At 35.4% G+C, this 21,988-nt stretch overlaps 1 protein-coding gene across 4 annotated transcripts in view; it reads right to left on the bottom strand.

Moving 5' to 3' along the window:
* Positions 1-21,988, bottom strand: part of ZPBP (zona pellucida binding protein) — a 153,221-nt gene that overhangs the window by 56,410 nt on the left and 74,823 nt on the right. For all 4 annotated transcript variants that reach the window (XM_055293176.2, XM_063609571.1, XM_055293175.2 and 1 more), the window contains one exon: positions 17,586-17,662. In XM_055293176.2, coding sequence (XP_055149151.1) covers positions 17,586-17,662 — 77 coding nt within the window. The remainder of the gene's footprint in view (positions 1-17,585; positions 17,663-21,988) is intronic.

The following is a 21,988-nucleotide window of genomic DNA, read 5'->3' as shown; positions in this document are numbered from 1 at the left end:
AGCAAAGGAATGAGGAAGAAAGTAAGGGTTATATAATTTGAATTCCATGAAAGTTGGAATTCACTCCTAAGAAACATAATCAATCCTAAAACTTCAGATCAGAAAATTTTCACTTTGCAATGTCGGGACAACTTCAATCCTGAAGCAAAAAGCCAAACAATCCACTCTTCACTTTGTTTTTTCTCCAGAAACTGAAACTTGCACTAGAAAATTAGGCTCTTCAAAAGAAAGATTAAAGACAAATTATAATTTATATTTTGAAATTATTAAGGATGTAAACTGGCATATTAAGTTTTTTTAAGTAGTATATTTCTCATTGAAAAAAGCAGATGAGACAGAGTGGGCAGGTAGAAATGAAATTTAAAAATAGGAAAAATACGTCTATTTTTAACCTTGTGGTGTCCTAGATACCCTGAAAAAACCTCCCGTCAAAAATCACCTAATTGAAACAAAGATTTTGTGTAGACACATTTCTACAGTAAGAGAGGGTGGGAGAAAGGGAAGAAAGAGAGGGAAAGAGGGAAAAAGAAAAGCAAGAATGTAGGAAGGAAGGGAGAGAAAGAAGGAAAAGGAGATGAGAGCTAAAGCTGAGGAGAAAACTACAAACCTAATGATAGCTATGTCCCTAATTCACAGTGGACAAAGAAAATAAAATTGATTACAAAGGGGAGAAAACAAGGATTCTTAGAGGGTGGTAGAGGCAGGGAGGGTAGAGAGGTTGGAGGAGGAAAACTCCAGTATGAATTCTTAGACCAAAGTGGCTATCTACTTACTGATAAAGGTCTAAAAAGCATGGCTTTATCAACCAGAATTATGAAGTAAATAGTGAAATGAAGAAACATCAAAGCCACACCAGCCAAATTAGATCATCAAGCAATTCAGATAACTGAATATCAGTTACATAAAATACAAAATGATTTTAAAAGTATATTTAAAATATATGAGCTTAAAATGGAAATGAAAACATAAGGGAATTTATATCATGAAAAGAGAAAAAACACATTTGAAAAATAAACTATTTGAAAACACATAATGAATGGAGTGAAATTAAAAATTAAATGGACAGCTTCAGCAGCAGATTAGACCTAAATGTAGCCACAATAATGAAACACAATGAATATCTGAAGATAATATTCAACATGAAAAACATAAACAGCTAGAAAAAAATATTACAATAGTATAAGAGAGATGGAGAAATCAATGAGAAAATCCAAATTATAGTGAATAGAAATTTCATTATTTTAGATAACTTCATTGAGATATGATATAATTTACATAAAATGCATTTATTGCAAGTGTACCGCCGAACAGAAAAGCAAATGTAGAAAAGGGAATTTTCAAAACAATTCTGGCTGAAAATGTTTCTTAACTGCTGACAGCCAATGAATCCTCAGATCTGGGAGGCACAATAAATTCTGGAAGAAAAATGACGAGAAGGAAGGACTAAAATATATGAAGAAAAGCAAATAAATAAATAAAATTGTGGGTAAATCTAAATAGACACTGATATTCTGAAATAATAACAAGTAGAAAAATAAAAAGAATAGAACTAAAATACTAGAAACTAAAACAATGAAAGATAAAAGAAAGTCAGGAGAGTTAAAGTTTCTTAAGGCCTTGTCTATTTCAGGAGTGTAAAATAAACTAATTTTCAGTACTGCTGCCTGGTATATATGTTAAAACTTGAAGCAAAACCACTAAAATAAATATTTAAAGTGTACAACATCAAACAACAGAAAAATAAGGTAAAAAAAAGTTTAATCATTTAAAAGAGGAAAATATGAAGAACAGAAAACCAGGATAAATTATACATAAGAGAATGCTGAAAATCAATCCATATAGAATAATAATTGTGATATGTAAATAATAAAGAAACTACCAAGGTAGAGCTATGAAAAGGAATCATTTTTTAAAAGACACAATCTAAAGAAGGCAAAATAAAAGGAAAAGGGCTACAAAGAACAGATAGGAAAAACAGAAAGAAATGACAAGATGTTGGATTTAAATCCAAATATATTGATAACTAAATTAAACGCAATTGATTTAAACATTCCAATTAAAATGAAACGATTGTCAACTGGATTGAAAAGCAGTCACCAACTATAGTCTGTGAACAATAAATGTTTTTCTCTATATTAAAAACAATGAATTGTAAAATAAAATTTAAAAATATTTGTAACAACATTAAATAAGAAATACTTAGAACAAAAATCTTCCTATTCACTGAGGAATGGGGCCTAATGTAATCAACCTGTTACCAGGTAGCTGGCTGATCACCATGAAGAATGGTGCCATGTAACAGGGTTCAGTGTGGGTTTCTGTTGTTGGCAGACTGGGCACTTAATGGTGGCCACAGTCATACAAGCCTTAGTGAATGGGAATCCATATTGCTGAACCCATGCATAATCTCATGCCCGCCACCATGGCCATGTTGTTCATGAGCACATTGGGACATGACTGTGGTAGCTGAGGAGAAAGGTTGATTAGTATCCACAAAAGGGGTCATCCCATCCCTTGCCTTACTAAAATTCTCCTTTGCTATACTCACCCATGAACATTCACATGGGACACACATAATCTTCACTTTCTGCCCATTCAGAGAGGTCTTTCCACATTCCTCTTCTCCAAATATCTTTGTCACCAAATTTCCAATCATCATCTTCCCTAGTCTCTGAATATCCAGCCACACTGGTGACAGCCCAAGAATTAATATATAATTTCACATCTGGCCATTATTCTTTCCAATTGCACAGTTTTGATGCATTGCCCAAAGTTTTCCCCACTGAGATTTCCCTTCACAACTGTCCTTCAGGGATGTCCCAGGCAGGAGGCTGTAGTCCAATAGCTGTCCACTTTTGGGTGGTCCTGCATATTGTTGAGAACCATCTGTAAACCAGGCCTGAGCTCTTCTTCTGTCAACTGATCATAGAGAACTTGCCGTGAAGCCATAGATTCAGACTGGGAGAGAGAAGCAGTGTAGCAGGAATGGGGAACATGGGCATCTGAGCCACTTCTTCATTAATTTACTTGTGCTTCAAGGTCTGCTCAGGCCCAATCAAGTGAATACCACCTCCATCTGATAACAGTGTTGCTGTGCATGATCAACTTTACGGCTTAGTGGGTTAAATAACATCCAGTTCATGATGGGTAGCTCAGGTCACATGGTAACTTGGTGGACCATGGTCAAGCATTCAATATTTCCTAAGGCCCTGTAGAAGAAGCTGTCTCTCCGAAGGAGAGTAATTATTGGCAGATGTCAGGGCCTTGCTCCAAAATTCTAAAGGTCTGTGATATGATTCACATATTAGGGCCTGTCAAGGGCTCCAAGCAGCATCCTTATCAGCCACTGACACTTCAACCACCATCGGATTTGCTGGATCATATGGCCTACATGGCACATAACCTTGTGTAACAGCCTAGACCTGTTGTAGATCCATTTCTCTTGTTCTGGGCCCATCGAACCTAGCAGCTATCAGGTGACTATGTAAATGTGCCAGAGTAACACACCCAAATGAGGAATATATTGCCTGTAAAATATAAATAAGCCTCCTAGGCATCGTACCCCTTTTTTGATTGAAGGAGGACCCAGATGCAACAACATACCCTTCGCCCTATAAGTGTTATCTCAAGAGGCCTCATACCATTGAACCCCTAGAAATTTCACTGAGGTAGAAGGTCCCCAAATTTTAATCAGATTTATTTCTCACTCTCTGACACATAAAATGTCTTGTCAATAAGTCTAAAGTAATTGCTACTTCTCACTCAATATCTCCACTTAGCATAATGTCATCATAATGGACCAGCATGATATCCTGTGAAAGGGAAAGGTGATCAAGATCTCTGACAATCAAATTATGACATAGGGGAGCTGATATTCTTCTGAGGGAGGACACTGAGGGTGTATTGCTGGTTTTCTCAGCTGAAAACAAACTACTTCTGGTGGGCCTTATGGACAGGGATGGAAGAAAGATCTCTGTCAGATCAACAGCTACAGATCAAGTACCAGGAAATGTTGTAATCCGCCCAAGCAATAAAACCACATTTGGTATAACAGCTGCAACTGGAATCACCACTTGGTTAACCTTAAAATAATCCACAGTCATTCTCCAAGATTTATCCATTTTCTGCACAGGCCAAATAGGAGAGATAAATGTGGATCACCACATCTGCATCTTTTAAGTCCTTGATGATGACAGTAATCTCTGCAATCCTCCCAAGAATGCAGCATTGCTTTAATTTACTATTTTCCTGTGGTATACACACACAATGGAATACTATTTGGCCACAAAAAGAATGAAATCCTGTGATTTGCAACAACATGAATAAAACTGGAGACCATTACGTTACGTGAAAAAAGCCAGGCACAGAAGACAAATATCACATGTTCTCATTCATATGTGGGAACGAAAAAGTTGTTCTCAAGGAGGTAAAAAGTAGAATGACAGTTACCAGAAGATGGGAAGAGGGCGTGGGGGTGGGCAGTGAAGAGAGGTTCATTAATGGATACAAACATAAAGTTAGACAGAAGGAACAAATTCTAATGTTCTACGGCAAAGTAGGGTGACTATAGTTAACAACAACGCATTTTATATTTCAAAAAGGACTTCAAGTATTCCACACATTAAATTAATAAATGCTCAAGGTGATGGATATTGTAAATGTCCTGACTTGATCATTATGCATTCTATACATTTAACAATATATTACATGTGTCGCGTCAATATGTACAAATATTATGCATTAAAGACTTTCTATTTTCCTAGATAATGGCAGCTCTAATGGCTTTCACTTGGCTTTTCTCACCATAATAGCCCTCACTCCACAGGTCACAAGACTTTGCAGGGGTTCTCCCAGCTGCTAAATATGTCTGTTCCAATTACGCATCTGGAACTGGGGAAGTAACCACAGGATGGGTTTGGGGACCCATGGAACTACCATGAGATGGACCTGAACTAAAACTCTACTGACTACCTGACCTCCACACATCCTTACTCTGACTGGAGGGCCACAGGGACATTTTGAGTCTTAGAATCAATGTCAGTTCAGAGTCAAGTCCACGAGTCCCTGGAAGATCTGATCATTTCCTTTTCCCCAGTACCCAGTTACCCTAGTAAAAGGTCATTAAGTCCCATTAGGGAAGGCTGGAAGAAAGATTAACAGTATAAATTTTTGGTTGTTTACTAGGGTCTTTTCACAAGGGCATCCAGCCACCAATTCAAGGTGGTCTGAGTCTGTAAACTGGCTCAAGCCTAGGAACTGATTGAGGTGACTTGATCTTCTGCTTTTATTTTATGAGTCAGACTTTGTTCATTTGACCTGGAACTTTTGTACCTAAACAGATCAAGTAGCAATTTAGTAGGTGTCTCATCTATTTCACTTCTAGGAACATCATCATTAACTAGCCAATGCCATAGGTCTGCATATGTGAGACTATGCTGATGGCTGCCTTGACTCTGCTGTCCCTTAGGGTTACTATGCCCACCTTGCCTTTGGTGGTTGAGTTTCTCACTTAGTCTCTGCTAAATTACTATTAACTCTGAATCCAATTACTTCCGTTGCATTTAGGCTTCCAATTGATTGATTGTGTTTCCCACTATAAAGTCTGGCCTACAGAGAAGAGCAATTAACTATTGAGTTCTTCAAGGATGCTGGGCTCTGCTCCACATTTGTTTTTCATAGCATTGGTGAAAGATATGCCTTCTGAGCCCTACCGATGTGAGTGAGTAGGTCTTAAATCACAAATTGACTTTGGCATTCCAATCTCCCTAAACCTTTGAATTCCTTTGTCTACATTAACCAAGAGAGATCAGGCATTTCTAATTCACTTACAGTGAGCCAGCCATATTTTGACCCATGTTTCAGCTAATCAGCCAAACTGTTAGACACCTTCTAACTCCATGAGCTGCGATATTAACTGCAGAATGTGTGCTTAGTGAGCCCATATCAGTAAATATGGCCTGATCCACCTTTAATATCTAATACCCCATAGCTCTAATATTCATTCACACACATTTTCCTTAGATTCCTACTTGCATAAATTAGAAAACTTAAGTAGTTATTTTGAAGTACGGCCACCTCCCTCATTGGTCATACTTTGTGCCTCACCTTTAAGGGTCTTCTAGGACTTGAACCCAATTACAGGTCTAGAAGCAAAGGGAGGTATTAAGTGTTGTTTCCTGAGGAAAATCAGCATTTTCTTGCATGGCAACTGCCTCAGGGGAAACCATTACCACGTCCTCAGGCAATGTAGGATTAGTCACCTCAGAGAGAAGTGGAAAGGCAGATACCACCATTGGAAGGGAGACCCCACTGTAGATGGAACACCACAGTCATCAGGGCTGAAGAAGCCACTTCCACTGTGGTTAGAGAAGCCACTTGTGCTGGCAAAGAAGACTCATCAGAATTTAGGGGCTCCATATTTTCAATTTCATCAGGGGCTTGCAAAATGTCCCCATCCCACCTTAAAGGATCCCATTCTTTCTCAATTAAATGTCTTTATTTATTTATTTATTTATTTTTGAGACAGAGTCTCACTCTGTCATCCAGGCTGGAGTACAGTGGCGTGATCTCAGCTCACTGCAACCTCTGCCTTCTGGGTTCAAGCAATTCCCCTGCCTCAGCCTCCCAAGCAGCTGGGACTACAGGCGCACGCAACCACGCCCAGCTAATTTTTGTATTTTTAGTAGAGACAAGGTTTCACCATATTGGCCAGGCTGGTCTCGAACTCCTGACTTCGTGATCCACCCACCGTGGTCTCCCAAAGTGCTGGGATTACAGGTGTGAGCCACTGCGCCCAGCCTAAATGCCCTTATTTTAACAGTAGATACCCTGTGAAGCTGAGAGTTCAATTTGCTTTGTAATTTGGCCAGTCACAGGATGGGGTCCTGCAATTGATTTTTGGCCCTGCAGCTATAGGAAATAAGACTCTCACCTTCAGGGCACACCTGGAACGTCTGAAGCCATTTATGTGATACTTGAGCTGGGAATTCAAATATCTGAGCTAATCCTTTCCTTTTACTATTTTGTCCAGTGACATTAGGAAAAAAAAAGAAATATCATTGAATTCCATAAATTTTCAAAAATGTTCAGAAGTATCATACAGAGTCACCAGGCTCCTTGCTTCTTATAAGTGGTTGACTACAAGTATCCACGGTACGTAATTTTCACATCTCAATAAATACTTCCCGCTACAGACTCTCAGTGCTCTCTTTAATATGAGAATCAGAGTAATTAGTATCTTTAAATCTAGTAAGACTAGAGAGCCAATTCCAGAAACTCCAGTACTATTTCAGAAAACTTACCCTTAAAATTCTGTTCCTCTAGAACCACTCTTTTTACCAAAAACAGTATTAGTTGGGGTTCTTCAGAGAAATAGAATAGTGTATGTGCGTGCACACCACACACAAATGCACACACACACAAATGCACACACACACAAACACACACACACAGGTTGAGCATCTCTAATTTGAAAATTTGAAATCTGAAATGGTTCAAAATCCAAAACTTTTTGAGTCCTGGCAAGAAGCTCATCGTAGCATTTTTGAACTTGGTATTTTTGAGTTAGGAAAGCTGAACTGGTAATTTTAACACAAATATTCCCAAACCTGAAAAAATCCAAACCCAAAACACTTCTGGTCCCACGCATTTTGGGTAAGGGGATACTCAACCTGCTGCATATACATACATACACAGACACACATGTATATTAATAACTCTCCAATTCCTATAATAAATCTCCATATATATATATGCATGTGTGTGTGTCTGTATATATATTTATATATGTGTGTGTGTATATATATATATATATACTATATATATCATACATATATAACGTGGTGGTGTTATAATTTTTGCTTCAAAAGCTGGTGAGGAGAAAGATAGTCTATTATCCTGTGATTTTTATGTGTCAAGCTGACTGCGCCAAAGATTGCCCAGTTGTAGCCAGTATAATATTATTTCATATATATAATACAAGGAGTAGATCTCCAAGATTTACTATGGGAATTTGTTCATGCAATTATGAAGGACAAGAAGTCCCACACTTTACCATGTGCAAGCTGGAGAACCAGGAAAGCCAGTGGTATAAATTGCAGTCCAAGTCCAAAAGTCTGAGAACCAAAGGATAATGGTCTAAGTCCCAATCCAAGTCCTAAGGCCTAAGAATCAGGAGCACTAATGTTTGAGGGAAGAAGATGGATGTTCCAGCTCAAACAGAAACAAATCCTCCCTTCTTCTTCTATTTTGTTCTATTCAAGTTCTCAGTGGAGTGGATGGTGCCCACCCACATTAGTGAGGGTAATCTTTACTCAGTCGAACAATTCAAATGCTAATCACTTCCAGAAACACCCTTTTACACACACCAGAAAAAATGGTGTACCAGCTACAACTGGGCATCCTTTAGACCAGTCAAGTTGACACATCAAAACCACAGGATAATAATCTATCTTTCTTCTCACCAAATTTTGAAGCAAAAATTATACCCCACCTAATGTGCTTGACGTACACAGAGGAAATTAGTTATTTTTTTTAATAGGGAGGGTAGATAGAAGTAAATAGATGTAAGGCTTCTACACTTTATTTTTAAAGTGGTAAAATATCAATACCAGTAGACTGTGATAAGGTATGCATAGATATGAAAATTTATAAAGCAACTACTATGAAAACTGTACAAATAAAAGTAGTCAAAAATGAGGATACAAAAAATACATATTTGAATTTTAATATTCTAATTTTAAGCCTTAGTAACTAATTGCAAAGCTGTCAATAAATAAGAATCAAATATGTTTTGTGATGATTTCTCATTCCCAAGGAAATAGATGTTGATCATTTTTCTTAAAGAAATTATTAGACATGTATGTCCCTTTCCCAGGGTCAATTAAATACTCTGAGAGAAAATAAAATTTAATACTTGATGAATAAAGCACTTGTTTAAAGAATTTTTTGATGACTGCACCAACTTGATTTATATTCCTATTAAGTAGAAATCTGCAATTAAAAGTATCAAATAATATAAGAGAAGGTCCATAACTTCTATTTTAAGGAAAAGCAATGAAAAGCATCTGATGACCTCCAATGCAGGTCTCCCTACCTTGCTACCTGTTCTCCAGTAACTTTGGACTGAAAGCAAAACTTCTTTATACCCATCTCACTACAAAGCATACTGCATTAACCCAGCAAATCTCAGCTTCATTCACCATCTGGAAGCAGTACAGGTAGTATTTGAATGATGCTCAGCATTATAGTATTTTGTATGGAATAAAAGAAAAATAAAAATCCTATAAATTGTTCTTTATATTTTGATGACCCAAGCTGCAATGAGCTGATTCATGCCCCCACCCCTACATTCATATGTTGAAGTCCTAACACCCAGTACCTCAGAATGTAATGGTATTTGGAGATATGCAAAAGATATAGGCCTTTAAAGATAGGACCTTTTAAGAGGTAATTAGGGTAAAATGAGGCCATTAGAGTAGGCCCTAATTTAATGACTGGTGTTCTCATAAGAAGACGAGTTAAGGACACAGACACACATACAAAGAGGAAAGACCATGTGAAGACATGGCCATCTGCATGCCAAATAGACAGGCCCTTGGCAGAAACCAACCCTGCCAACACCCTGATCATGCTCTTCTAGCATCCAGGACTGAGACTATAAATTTATGCTGTTTAAGCCTCCTGGTCTATGTTATAGGCTACAGCAGCCCTAGCAAACTAATAAACTAATCTTTCATCTTATTGTGCAGAAGTGAAGAACATGAAACTTCTGGGGAAGTTCCACAAAATTTTACCATGATAAAATCAGAGACTTCAAAGAACCTCACCTTATGAGTTGTACAGTATTTGCTATGACAGAAACCTAAAATTTTCTCCTGAAGGCTTTTTAATGCTTTGAGACAAAAACTTTAAACAATATAAGGAAGAAATAATTGAACATCTTTTCCTTATTCTATCCACTCCCATAAGTTTTTCATTTGTTATACATATAGGTGGGAGAAAAAAGAAAACCTGTTCCTCTTTTTTGTATCTGGTAATGCAAGGAACATAAAATTACTGAGAACTTCTGCCTCTGGCCAAGAATGAGTAACAGGGACTGCCACTTGATAAAAACAAAAAACAGACAAAATATATGAAACAATAGTTTACAAGACACACACTGGGCATCTTGCAATGAAGGAGAATAATCCATTCCTAAAGAGCACAAAACAAATGAGGTGAGGTGTCTGAATACTTTACCTTACTACCTTGCACAAGTTTTAGCTGTGGTAATGATGGGAAACCCAGGAGGACCCCTGACTTGAAAAGATGGAAATTAGAATCTGGGAATGCCAACATGACTATTGTTAGTAGTAAAATGTAAAAGAGAAGAGAGAGCTTTATAGAGTGAGCCCTCAGAACTGTGAGGGTTATCCTCAAGTATTAATATTTATTTTGTATGAATGTATGCATGTATTTTTTTTAGATAGGTCTTGCTCTGTCACCCAGGCTGCAATGCAGTGGCACAACCGAGGCAGCCTCCTAAATAGCTGGGACTACAAGCACACACACTACCACGCCTGGCTAATTTTTAATTTTTTGTAGAGAGAGTGTATTAGTCTGTTCTCACACTGCTAATAATGACATGCCTGAGACTGGCTAATTTATAAAGGAAAGAGGTTTAACTGACTCACAGTTCCACATGGAACTGTTCAACAAAACAAAGATAAACAGATGGGACTTAATTAAACTAAAAAGTTTCTGCACAACAAAGGAAATAATCAACAAAGCGAACAGACAACCATGTTGCCCACAAAGTCTAAAATATTTACTATGTGGTCCTTCACAAGGAAAATTTGCCAACCCATGACAGAGATGATCTGAACAACACTATCATCCACTTTTAGTTAATTATAAAACATTACACCCAACATCTATAGAGTATTTTAATATGTACATAATATATTCCACAAGGCTAGATAGCATGTTGAATAAATTCAGAAGGACTTAAAATATACAGAGTATGTCTTTAACCAAAACAGAATTAAACTAGAAATTGATAATAAGATATTAGGAAAAATTCCCAAAATCTGGAAATTAAGCAACCCACTATTAAATAACTCAAGAATCAAAAAGACAGAAGGGGCCGGGAGTGGTGGCTCATTACTGTAATTCCAGCACTTTGGAAAGCCAAGGCGGGCGGATCACAAGGTCAGCAGTTTGAGACTAGCCTGACCAACGTGGTGAAACCCAGTCTCTACTAAAAATACAAAAATTGGCCGGGCATGGTGGTGTGTGCCTGTAATCCCAGTTGCTCAGAAGGCTGAGGCAGGAGAATCGCTTGAACCTGGGAGGCGGAAGTTGCAGTGGGCCAAGACTGCACCACTGCACTCCAGCCTAGGTGACAGAGTGAGACTCCGTCTCAAAAAAGAAAGAAAAAAAAAGAAGGAAATTAGGAAAAAAAACTGAAAATGAGAGAGAACACATACCACTCAACATATCAGAAAAGAGAGATAATCACTACAAATCTTACAAATATCAGAAAGATAATATTAGAAGCAATTTCATGCCAGGAAAATTTGACAGTTTGGATCCAACATATGAGATTTTTGAGACATGCAACTCACTAAAAGTGAACAAAATGAACAGGAAAATCCAAATATCCCTACATGTACTTAAGATATAATTACTTATTGAAAACCTACCCACAAAGAGTACCACAGGACCCAGTGCTTCAACTAGTGCATTCTATCAAACACCTTAAGGAAAGTAAACTAATAACTAAAAACATTTTCAGAAAATATAAGAGAAGGAAACAGTTACAATTCATTTTGCAAGGCCAGTATAGTCCAAATATCAAAACCTGACCAAGACATTACAAAAAATAACATGACATATAACTTATATATATAAATCCTTAATAAAACATTAACAAATGTAATACAGATATAAGTTGTTTCCAACAAGATCAGAAAAAATATTTGAAAAATGTAACACTCATTTGTAAGGTAATCTCCCAGTAAATTGGGAATAGAAGAGAACTTCCTCATTCTGATCAAAGGTATCTATGAAAACCCAGAGGTTGCATCATACTAGATGGTACTTTCCCCTTTAGGATCGGGAGAAAGAAAAGGACGCCCATTCTTGCCACATCTATTCAAAGTTGTGCTGTAGATTACAGGTATTCAGAGAAAATGGAATACATAAATAAAATGTACAAAAATAAAAATAATGAAGTAACACTGTATCTATTTGCAGATGACATGATAGATTACATAGAAAATCCTCAGTAATCTGTAAAACAACTCTATAATTAACAAGTTAATTTAGCAAGGTGGCATGATACAATGATAATATGAAAATATCTGCTCAAAATTGAAACAACTAGCAAGTGAATTTTTTAATATTCCATTTAAAATAGCATCCGAAACCCCCACAAAAAACTTAGGAATAAATTTAACCCAAATGACATATAAGACCTTTACACTAAAAATTGCAAAAAGAAGATATTTTTTTTCAGATTGATGTATTTAATTCTGCAGAGATAAAATTATTACATAGAAGACTGTTCCAACCCAAGCCCTATTATTTTATGATATAGTTATTTAAATTATTTTACAGTATAGTTGTTATAATGTCACTTGATGCATAAAGTTGAAAAAGAGAAATATAAAAACCTGCATAATGTAACAGTGATTGAAGAAAGGCATCACATTTCTCTGACTGTAAAGAATAGAGTAATTTCCATGGAAGAGCTCATGAAGGAGACCACCATGTAATGAAGTTCTTTCGGCATGTACAGAAGTTCAACATTACACAAACATAAATATATTGCAAATAAAATTTCTGTGTAAAGCCATCAGTAGCAAATCTCTTCTTATATTCATTATTACACTATTTCCAATTCTAGGTAATAATAGTCTATTTTGAAAAACATAAGACAATGGCATTTCTCCTTTCAAAGACTAATTTTTATTAATAATATTGTAAAGAGATAAAAAAATGGATTATGAATTTTCCAATATAAACTTTACCCAATTAAAATCCTTTTTTTAATATTAGGGAATAATAGTCATCTTTCTTAAGAGTGATATGTCAGGGATGACCCCAATATAAAAGACTCAATAGATTACTTTCTGGGTTGTAATCAAGCTCCACTTGGTCTGATTTTCAACTGAACACTTGAGTCAAGTAATTATACAATTATTTGAATATAATGACACTATGATAGCTTGACTTGCAAACATACTTAAAATAAATGGATGAATGAGTAAATACCATCTGCTATATATGGCAGTGGCATTGTTTTTCTTCTTCAACTTCCAGAAAAAAAATAATCAATTATATATTATCCTATCATCCTTTATCTATTTCTGTTACAGTAACTGCTACATTGCATACATAAGGTAACCTGTCTATCTGTTGGTTCTCCCACTTTCCCATGAACTTCCCTGAAGGAGGAGACAATATATTACTCATCTCCAAATAATCATATATATTAATTTTTTAAACCTAGAGAGAGAGATGTAGCATTTTCATGTATTGGAAGATTGAATACTATTAAAATGGCACTTCTCAGCAAATTGATAATTTCAAGGAAACTCCAATCCTAACCCAAGCAGTCCTTTTTGAGAAAATTGACATACAAGCTGATTCTAAATTTTCTTGGAAAGGAAAGGAACCTAGAACATCCAGAACAACCTTGACAAAAAATCAAGGTAAAAACACTACTGACAAAAGATAATGAAGAAAGTACGGCACTAGCATAATGATTGACAAAACAGAGAAGAGTGGAACGAAAATGGTACACTTAAGAAATATATTTATTTATTATTTTTTATTTATTCTTTTTTTTTTTTTTTTTTGAGACGAAGTTTCACTCTTGTCGCCCAGACTGGAGTGCAGTGGTGTGATCTTGGCTCACTGCAACCTTGGCCTCCCGGGTTCAAGTGATTCCCCTGCCTCAGCCTCCTGAGTAGCTGGGATTACAGGCACCTACCACCACGCCCGGCTATTTTTTTTATTTTTAGTAGAGATGGGGTTTCTCCATGTTGGGCAGTCTGGTCTCGAACTCCTGACCTCAAGTAATCCACTTGCCTCGGCCTCCCAAAGTGCTGGTATTACAGGCTTGAGCCACCACTCCTGGCCTAATATAACATATTTAGAACAAATCTTCAAAAGCTAGATACAACATCACCGGGACAAGTATGCCAAAGTAAATTTGGCCTTACTGTAGTCTGGAGACAATTTCAGTTACTTAAATCTTCCTAAAATCAAAAGATTGTATTTAATAATATATAAGATGCTAACACACGATGAAAAGGTACTAAAGTGGAAAGGCAAATGAGACCAACAATGAGACAAATACATCAAATAATTTTTCAGATTTTTAAATGAAGGTGCTTTTGTGAAAATACCATTGCCTGCAAATTCTGAATTCTTTTTACATATGTCAATATACTGTTCTTATACTACCATCGAGACAGAAAAGTGCCAGCTGTTCTTTAGTTTGCTGTAACAAGCCAAATAAGAAACTTCTGTGATGAAGAAGAAAGAAAGATAAACATATTGCATTTAAAAAAAAAGTTTCCATGGGACAGGAAAAGTCAGACAGCAGATATTTGGGGAGGAAAAGGAACAAATGAACTTAATGAAACTACAGACCTCTTGTACTGAAAGCTTCATCGTTTGGAAGCTTTAAAAATTATTTTGTGTTTCTATATAAAGCATAGCGATAAAATTGCCTTTCAGTAGAAAAGATTGAAATTTCATCCCTTCATTTCACCATACATAAAAATCAACTCATGATGGATTAAAGATTTAAACTATTAAAAACCCTAGCAGAAAGCTTAGGACATACCACTCTGAACATAGGCCTTGGCAAAGATTTCATGATGAAGTCTCCAAAAGCAATTGCAACAAAATCAAAAATAGACAAGTGGGAGCTAATTAAAGAGCTTCTGAACAGCAAAAGAAACTATCAACACAGTAAACAGAAAACCTACAGAATGGGAGAAAATTTTTGCAAACTATGTATCCAACAAAGGTCTAATATCCAGAATCTATGAAGTACTTAATTCAACAAGCAAAATACAAACAACCCCATTAGCAAAAGGGCAAAGGACATGAACAGACACTTCTCAAAAGAAGACATATAGGGAGCCAGCAAGCATATGAAAAAATGCTCCACATCACTAATCATCAGAGAAAAACAAATCAAAACCGCAATGAGATAGCATCTCACACCACTAAGAATGGCTATTATTAAAAAGTCAGGAAATAACTGATGTTGGTGAGGTTATAGAGAAAAGAGAACACTTATATACTGCTGGTGGGAATGTAAATTAGTTTAGCCACTGTGGGAAGCAGTTTGGAAATTTCACAAAGAAATTAAAACAGAACTACAATTTGACCCAATAATCCCATTACTGGGCACGTACCCAAAGGAATATAAATCATTCTACCATAAAGACACATGGATATATATGTTTACTGCCACTATTTACAATAGCAAAGACATGGAATCAACCCAGATGCCCACCAATGGTAGACAGGATAAAGAAAATGTGGTACCTATATACCACGGAATACTATGCAGCCATAAAAAAAGAATTAAATTATGTCCTTTGCAGCAACATGAATGCAGCTGGAGGCCATTATCCTCAACAAATTAATGTAGAAACAGAAAGCCAAATACCACGTGTTGTCACTTATAAGTGGGAGCTAAACATTGAGCACACATGGACGCAAAGAGAGGAACAACAGACACCAGAGCTTACTTGAGGGTGGAAGGTGAGGGTTGAAAAACAGCCTATCTGGGACTATGCTGACTATCTGGGTGGCAAAATCATTTGTACACCAAACTCCAACGATGTGGAATTTACCCATGTAACAAACCTGCACATGTACCCCCTGAATGTAAAAGAAAAAAGAATAAATAAAAATGACATAAGAAAGCTCAAACAATTATCACCTTGAGCCCACCATCAGGGAAAATAATAAAATGGGTCAGATTCCTTCCCCTACTCCTAATCCCTATGCTTGAACATACATTCCAACCCCATTTCCAAATAAATTATCCTAGCTCAGGGTCTGCGACTGTTTAAGACTGGTAGAGGGTAAAAGATGTGTTAGGTAATAACTAATGTTTAACACAGTACGCACATATTAAAAACTGAGAGAAGAAAATTAAGATTAAGTGCTCTCTTCATGGTGCCTCAAATCCTAAATCTTATTTCAAGAGTTAAAAAGAAGAAAACCTATCCCAAGGAAGAGAGGTAATGCTTAAGAAAATTTTTTAAATGGAAATATAAGATAATATGTGAATCAATGACTTAGACCAGCAGTTCCCAGCCTTTTTGGCAGCAGGGACTGGCTTCATGAAAGACAATTTTTCCACAGACTGGGAGGGTGGGGGATGGTTTGAGGGTGACTCAGGTGCATTATATTTATTGTGCACTTTGTTTATATTATTATTAGATTGTAATAAATCATGAAATAATTATACAACTCACCATAATGTAAAATCAGTGAAAGCTCTGAGCTTGTTTTCCTGCAACTAGAAGGTCCCATCTGGGGTTGACAGGAGACAGTGACAGATCATCAGGCATTAGATTCTCATAAGGAATACACAATCTAGATCCCTCACATGCACAGTTCACAATAGGGTTTGCACTCCCATAAGAATCTAATGCTGCACTTGATCTGATCTGACAGGAGGAGGCAGATCTCAGGTGGTAATACAAGCGATGGGGATGGGGGAACTGTAAACACAGTGAAGCTTCACTCTAGCCTGCCACTCACCTCCTGCTGTATGGCCCGGTTCCTAACAGGCCATGGATTGGTACCAGTCTGTGGCCAAGGAGTTGGGGATGCCTGACTTAAACTATATTTCAGGAGGCTTACTGAGTACAAATTAAGAAATAATCCCCTTGTCAATTTCACTAGGCAAAAATAATGGATATTGATCTCTGTATACAATACTTATGCCTTTAGTAGAAACACTTTACAACCATTATAATGTAGATAATTATATATGCCAAACATTTAAAAATATTACTGTTTACAATGTGTTTATGGTCAGTAAATTATAATTAGGCATAGGAAAATATTGTCACAAATTCACTGAACATGAACAATATGTTAGTATAATGTAAAAAACAACTAATTTAAATTGCTTCTAGAAGATATAGCATCATTTTCATCCTAAGCATAGATACAGGATGCTGGGTATAGAGCAAAGCAATATGAAAATAGATTATAAAGATGGTTCAAATTTGCTTGTTATTTATGATGGACAATGGCAACATGGACATATTCTATCTGAATAATGATTATAAATTAATTAGCAATAGCAAATAAGGCAAAACAAATAGAAAAACCATTCTTCATATAACCAATTACAAAAGGCTAAATTTGAAAGTATTTTATAAAGATAAATTCTATTAATGTCTTATCTTTTATTAGCGGGTAAAGTTTTATTTTTATTGTTGAAATCCTTAACTGTGGTGATTCAATGTATTTTATAAATAGCTAGGATGCTTACTTACACATGGGGCATGTTCATTTAACTTTTTTTTTCCTTTTACCAGCCTCACATAACATACCTTAAAAAGTCTTTTGGAAGGTTCACAATTATGGTCTGTACATGGCTTGGGTCCTTTTTCAGTGTCTAGAGATGAAACTGAGAAAATATATTATATTTTATCATAGGTATAATGTATTCTGTCACAATATTTAAATTGGTTTCTGAAAAATGAAAGGATATTCTAATATTTCTCTTCCATTAAAATATTAAGCAATTTTCCTAGTGCTAAATGACTCTTTTTAGCAAAAAACCTAAGTTAACAATTTGCTTTCTATAAATCAAGACAACCTTATTTCTTCAGTGAACTTAAGAATTAATCAACCTTCCTGATAATGTTTGGCTGTTGATTTTGTAAAATCTGAGCAACAGATTTGTTTCAATTTTAATAACATACATATGCATACGTAATGTATACATTTATGTGCACTCATTCAATACTGTATTTAACTCTATATAATATACTGGGTGTCATTTAACTCAATTCTTAATCTCTAGCTGCAAAATGATAGAGGTGAGATAAACTCTGATCACAATACTGGAAAAGGAAATGTGGTTGGATTTTAGTAGTGGCCATGGTAACTCAAATGATGAATATTTACACTCAGATATACATTCATTTATTTAATAAATAATTGCCAGGAGCCTACTGTGTGCCAGGAATTACTCTAGGTGCTTGGGATACATAAGCGAAAAAAATCAACAAAATCCCATTGAATTTAGCAATGTAGAAATGAGTACTGTCTCTCCAAGATCATCTGAGAAATGTTCCTATTGTACTACAAGACGTAAAAAATACATAGAAAGAAATCTGATTTCTAGCCTGAGTTCTATAGGAGGTCTGCTAATAAACATAGGTATAATGTAAAATAGCATTTGAGGCTTCTACTCTAATCTGTAAAACAAGGGGCTGAATAATGTGATTTTTGTCACGCTTTCCAGTTATGAGGATATATTTAAAAACAAATACTTTACCCCAGCAACCAAAATCTCTATAATTTATCTACTACGAATCTTGACAATTTTGTTTTTCCCATAACTCTATTTGGATGCTATCCATTCGCCATTCTACTCCAAATATTGCTCTATGATGCCTGTGTACATGACTTTAAGTTGTTCATTTACCATAAAATTCTTTCAAAACACCAATAATTTTTCAAGGGCCTCCTTAAGTGTTCATCTCCTTAATAACATCTTCACTTCCTTAGAACCCATAAAACACTTGGTATTTACGTAAGTTGTACTATTATTATATGAATATTTTCTTTTTACTATAATATAATCTTGAAGAGGGATCCTTACTCTACATTACCAACATTTACCTAGTATGTCATGTAAAATATGTCTGATGGACAACTGTTGATAGGAAGATCATAAAATTGATCATAAAAGTATGAATATATGCAGAGTATATTCCCAGAATAACAGGAAATCTTTATTTTGTTGTTTAAACATATTTCTTTCATACCTTCCCAAACCCATACATGGTGTGAAACTTCACTCTTGCCATCTGAGTTGATATTATGAGGTACTATACAATATTATAGAGAAGACAACAAAATCCAACCTAGTGATTTTATAAAATTAGATTAGTTAATTTCAGACAGAGGTCCAACTAGAGTCACAGACTTGGGGAAGAAAAGGTTTTATTTATATTCTATTTTTACGTTAAGTCCTTTTAAAACGAGGTTATCTAAATCTAGGCCCAAGAAAAGTTAAATCTCTAAATTTTATCACTTGAACCCGGAAGGTGGAGGTTGCAGTGAGCTGAGATCATGCCATTGCACTCCAGCCTCAGCAACAGAGTGAGACTCTGTCTCAAAAAAAAAAAAAAAAAAAAAAAAAAAAAAAAATATATATATATATATATATATATGTAGAGTTATGAAAAGCACTAGCAAACTGTAGCCAGGTCTTTTAAATATTAATAACCTAAGGTATAGCTTTTGAATGGACTGTCCACAAAGTAATTCAGAAGGTGGCAGACCTGAGTCTACCAATGCATCATAAAATGATTATGAGATTGAATCATCACGATGATGTAAAATTTTCTTACTTTTGAATCTTTATACAAGTTTAAGGCAACTTTTAACATTCATTAAGATCTACTATTCATGAAACTAATGCAAAACTGTCAGAAACCACAACATAGAATCAAAAGAAATATAAGGTCTTTTCTTATCTATCTTTTCAGAATCAGTATACATAAAAGATTGCTAAAGTAAAAAATATCTAGGAGACTGTTTCAGCCCAAGTCCAGTATTAATGGTGTCAACAGGCAACAGACATTATATCCATCCCCACCATATCAGGCAAACCACATGACACTCATGTTGTCTGCATCAGCTATCTCCTCCTGAGCTTCTCGCACATCCCCTCTTTATTTAGGCTAGCTGACTAACCTCATCCTGTATACAATCACCTAGCTTTTTGTAAGATAAGTTTTCTACAAGATTAAAAAATAAAGAAGATAGAAATGATGCCAGCAAAAATAGTAAAGAAGAAAACTGCTGGCCACCTCTTTCCATTGAAACATGGAAAAAAATGAACAAAAATGGCCAGAATCAACTTTTGTCAGAACTCCAGAAAATGATCAAATGTTTACAACAACCAAGTGAATGCTAAATCAACAAAAGATGACTTCAACACAGAATTTAAGAAAATCTCTGTCAAGTCAGTAGCTGACCACAAAGGTTAAAGAGAATTCAAAGGTTAAATATGTGTATGTAACAAAAGTTCAAGTAAATGGAAGACAGACCTCGGAGGACATGACAAAAGATGCAGAAAATTATGAAACAAACAACTACAACCCACACAAGCAAGAACCATACACACTGAAGAGGCAGAAGGATCTGATTTCAAAAGTATCCATTAAAATATTTTAAAATGTAAAGTTTAAAAAAAATAGAAGTTATATAAAGAAACAAGAATGTATGGCTCATTCACAGAGAACAAAATATAATAGAAATTGTCCCTGAGGAAACACAGACATTGGACTTGCTGGACAAAAACTCTAAATCAGCTATCTTAAATATGCTCAAAGAACTAAAGAAAACCATGAACAAAGAACTAAATAGGGAAAATGATGCCTTCACAAATAGAGATTATCAATAAAGCAAAAGAAGTTACAGAACAAAATCTAATAAAAATTATGGAGCAGAAAATTGTAACAACTGAAATGAGGAATTCACTAAACATTTTCAACAACAGATTTGAGCAAGCAAAAGAAAGAACTAGTGAACTTGAAGAAAGTTCGCTGAAATTATCCAGTCAGAGAAGAAACAAAAAAAAAATTTTAAGTGAAGAGAACCTAAGACATCTGTGTAACAACATCAAGTGTACCACCATATACATGATGGGAGTCACAGAAAGAGAGAAAAGTGAGAAAGTGGCAAAAAGAGTATTTGAAGAAATAATGGCCAAAATTTCCCAAATTTGATAAAACACATACAAGATAAATAGAATTCACATAGGGTAAATACAAGGAATCCCACACTGAGACAAATTATAATGAAACTTTCAAAAATCAAAGACAGAAGCTTCTAGGTTGCTGAACATGCAGAGATATTGGGTGGTGGCATGCCCAAAGTGGGCATGTAAGCTCCAGGCCCCTTCCCACATACCTTGCCCTGTGCATCTTTTCCATCTGGCAGTATATCTGTATCTTCTGTAATATTATTTATAATAAATGGGCAATCATTTTTTAAAAAATCAAAGACAGAGAATCGTAAAAGCAGCAAGAAAGAAGTAATTTGTCACATACTAGGTGTCCACAATAAGATGAACATCAGATTTTTCATGAAAAACCACAGAGGATAGAAGACAGTGGGATGATATATTTAAAGAACTGAAATAAAAACATTTCAACCAAGAATCCTGTAACTGGCAAAACAAGCTTTCAAAAATGAAGAAGAATCTAAGATCTTCCAAAAATCAACAGCTGATGAAGAATAGATAGTAACTTGTTACCACACACAAAAAAAGAATACTGGCAAAAGTAACTACACAGGAGTACATCCAGATAAATATAAAACGTAAATATAGATCAATATAACAGTCAGTATTCTTTTTTCACTCATCTTTTTTATATGATAATAATGACAAATGAATAAAACAATAACTACAAATAATAACTACAAATCTATGTTAGTGGATACACAATACATAGTAATGTAATTAGGGACAACAGCATAGAGGAGGAGTGACCTTCACAGGAGCAGAGTTTTGGAATACTATTATAACTAAGCTGGAATCAATTCAAACTAGTTTCTTATGAGTTTGAAATTCTAATTATAGTTCTCAGGTTAGCCACCAAGAAAACAACTAAAATATATTAATAAAATAAAATGAGAAGGAAATTTAAATGGTATTCTATAAATAATTAAACACAAAAGAAGGTAGTAATAGGGATAATGAAACAAAAAA

The sequence above is a fragment of the Symphalangus syndactylus genome, chromosome 9 (genome assembly GCF_028878055.3).
Source record: "Symphalangus syndactylus isolate Jambi chromosome 9, NHGRI_mSymSyn1-v2.1_pri, whole genome shotgun sequence".
Classification (NCBI taxonomy): domain Eukaryota; kingdom Metazoa; phylum Chordata; class Mammalia; order Primates; family Hylobatidae; genus Symphalangus; species Symphalangus syndactylus.
This window is presented reverse-complemented; position numbering and strand designations above follow the sequence as displayed.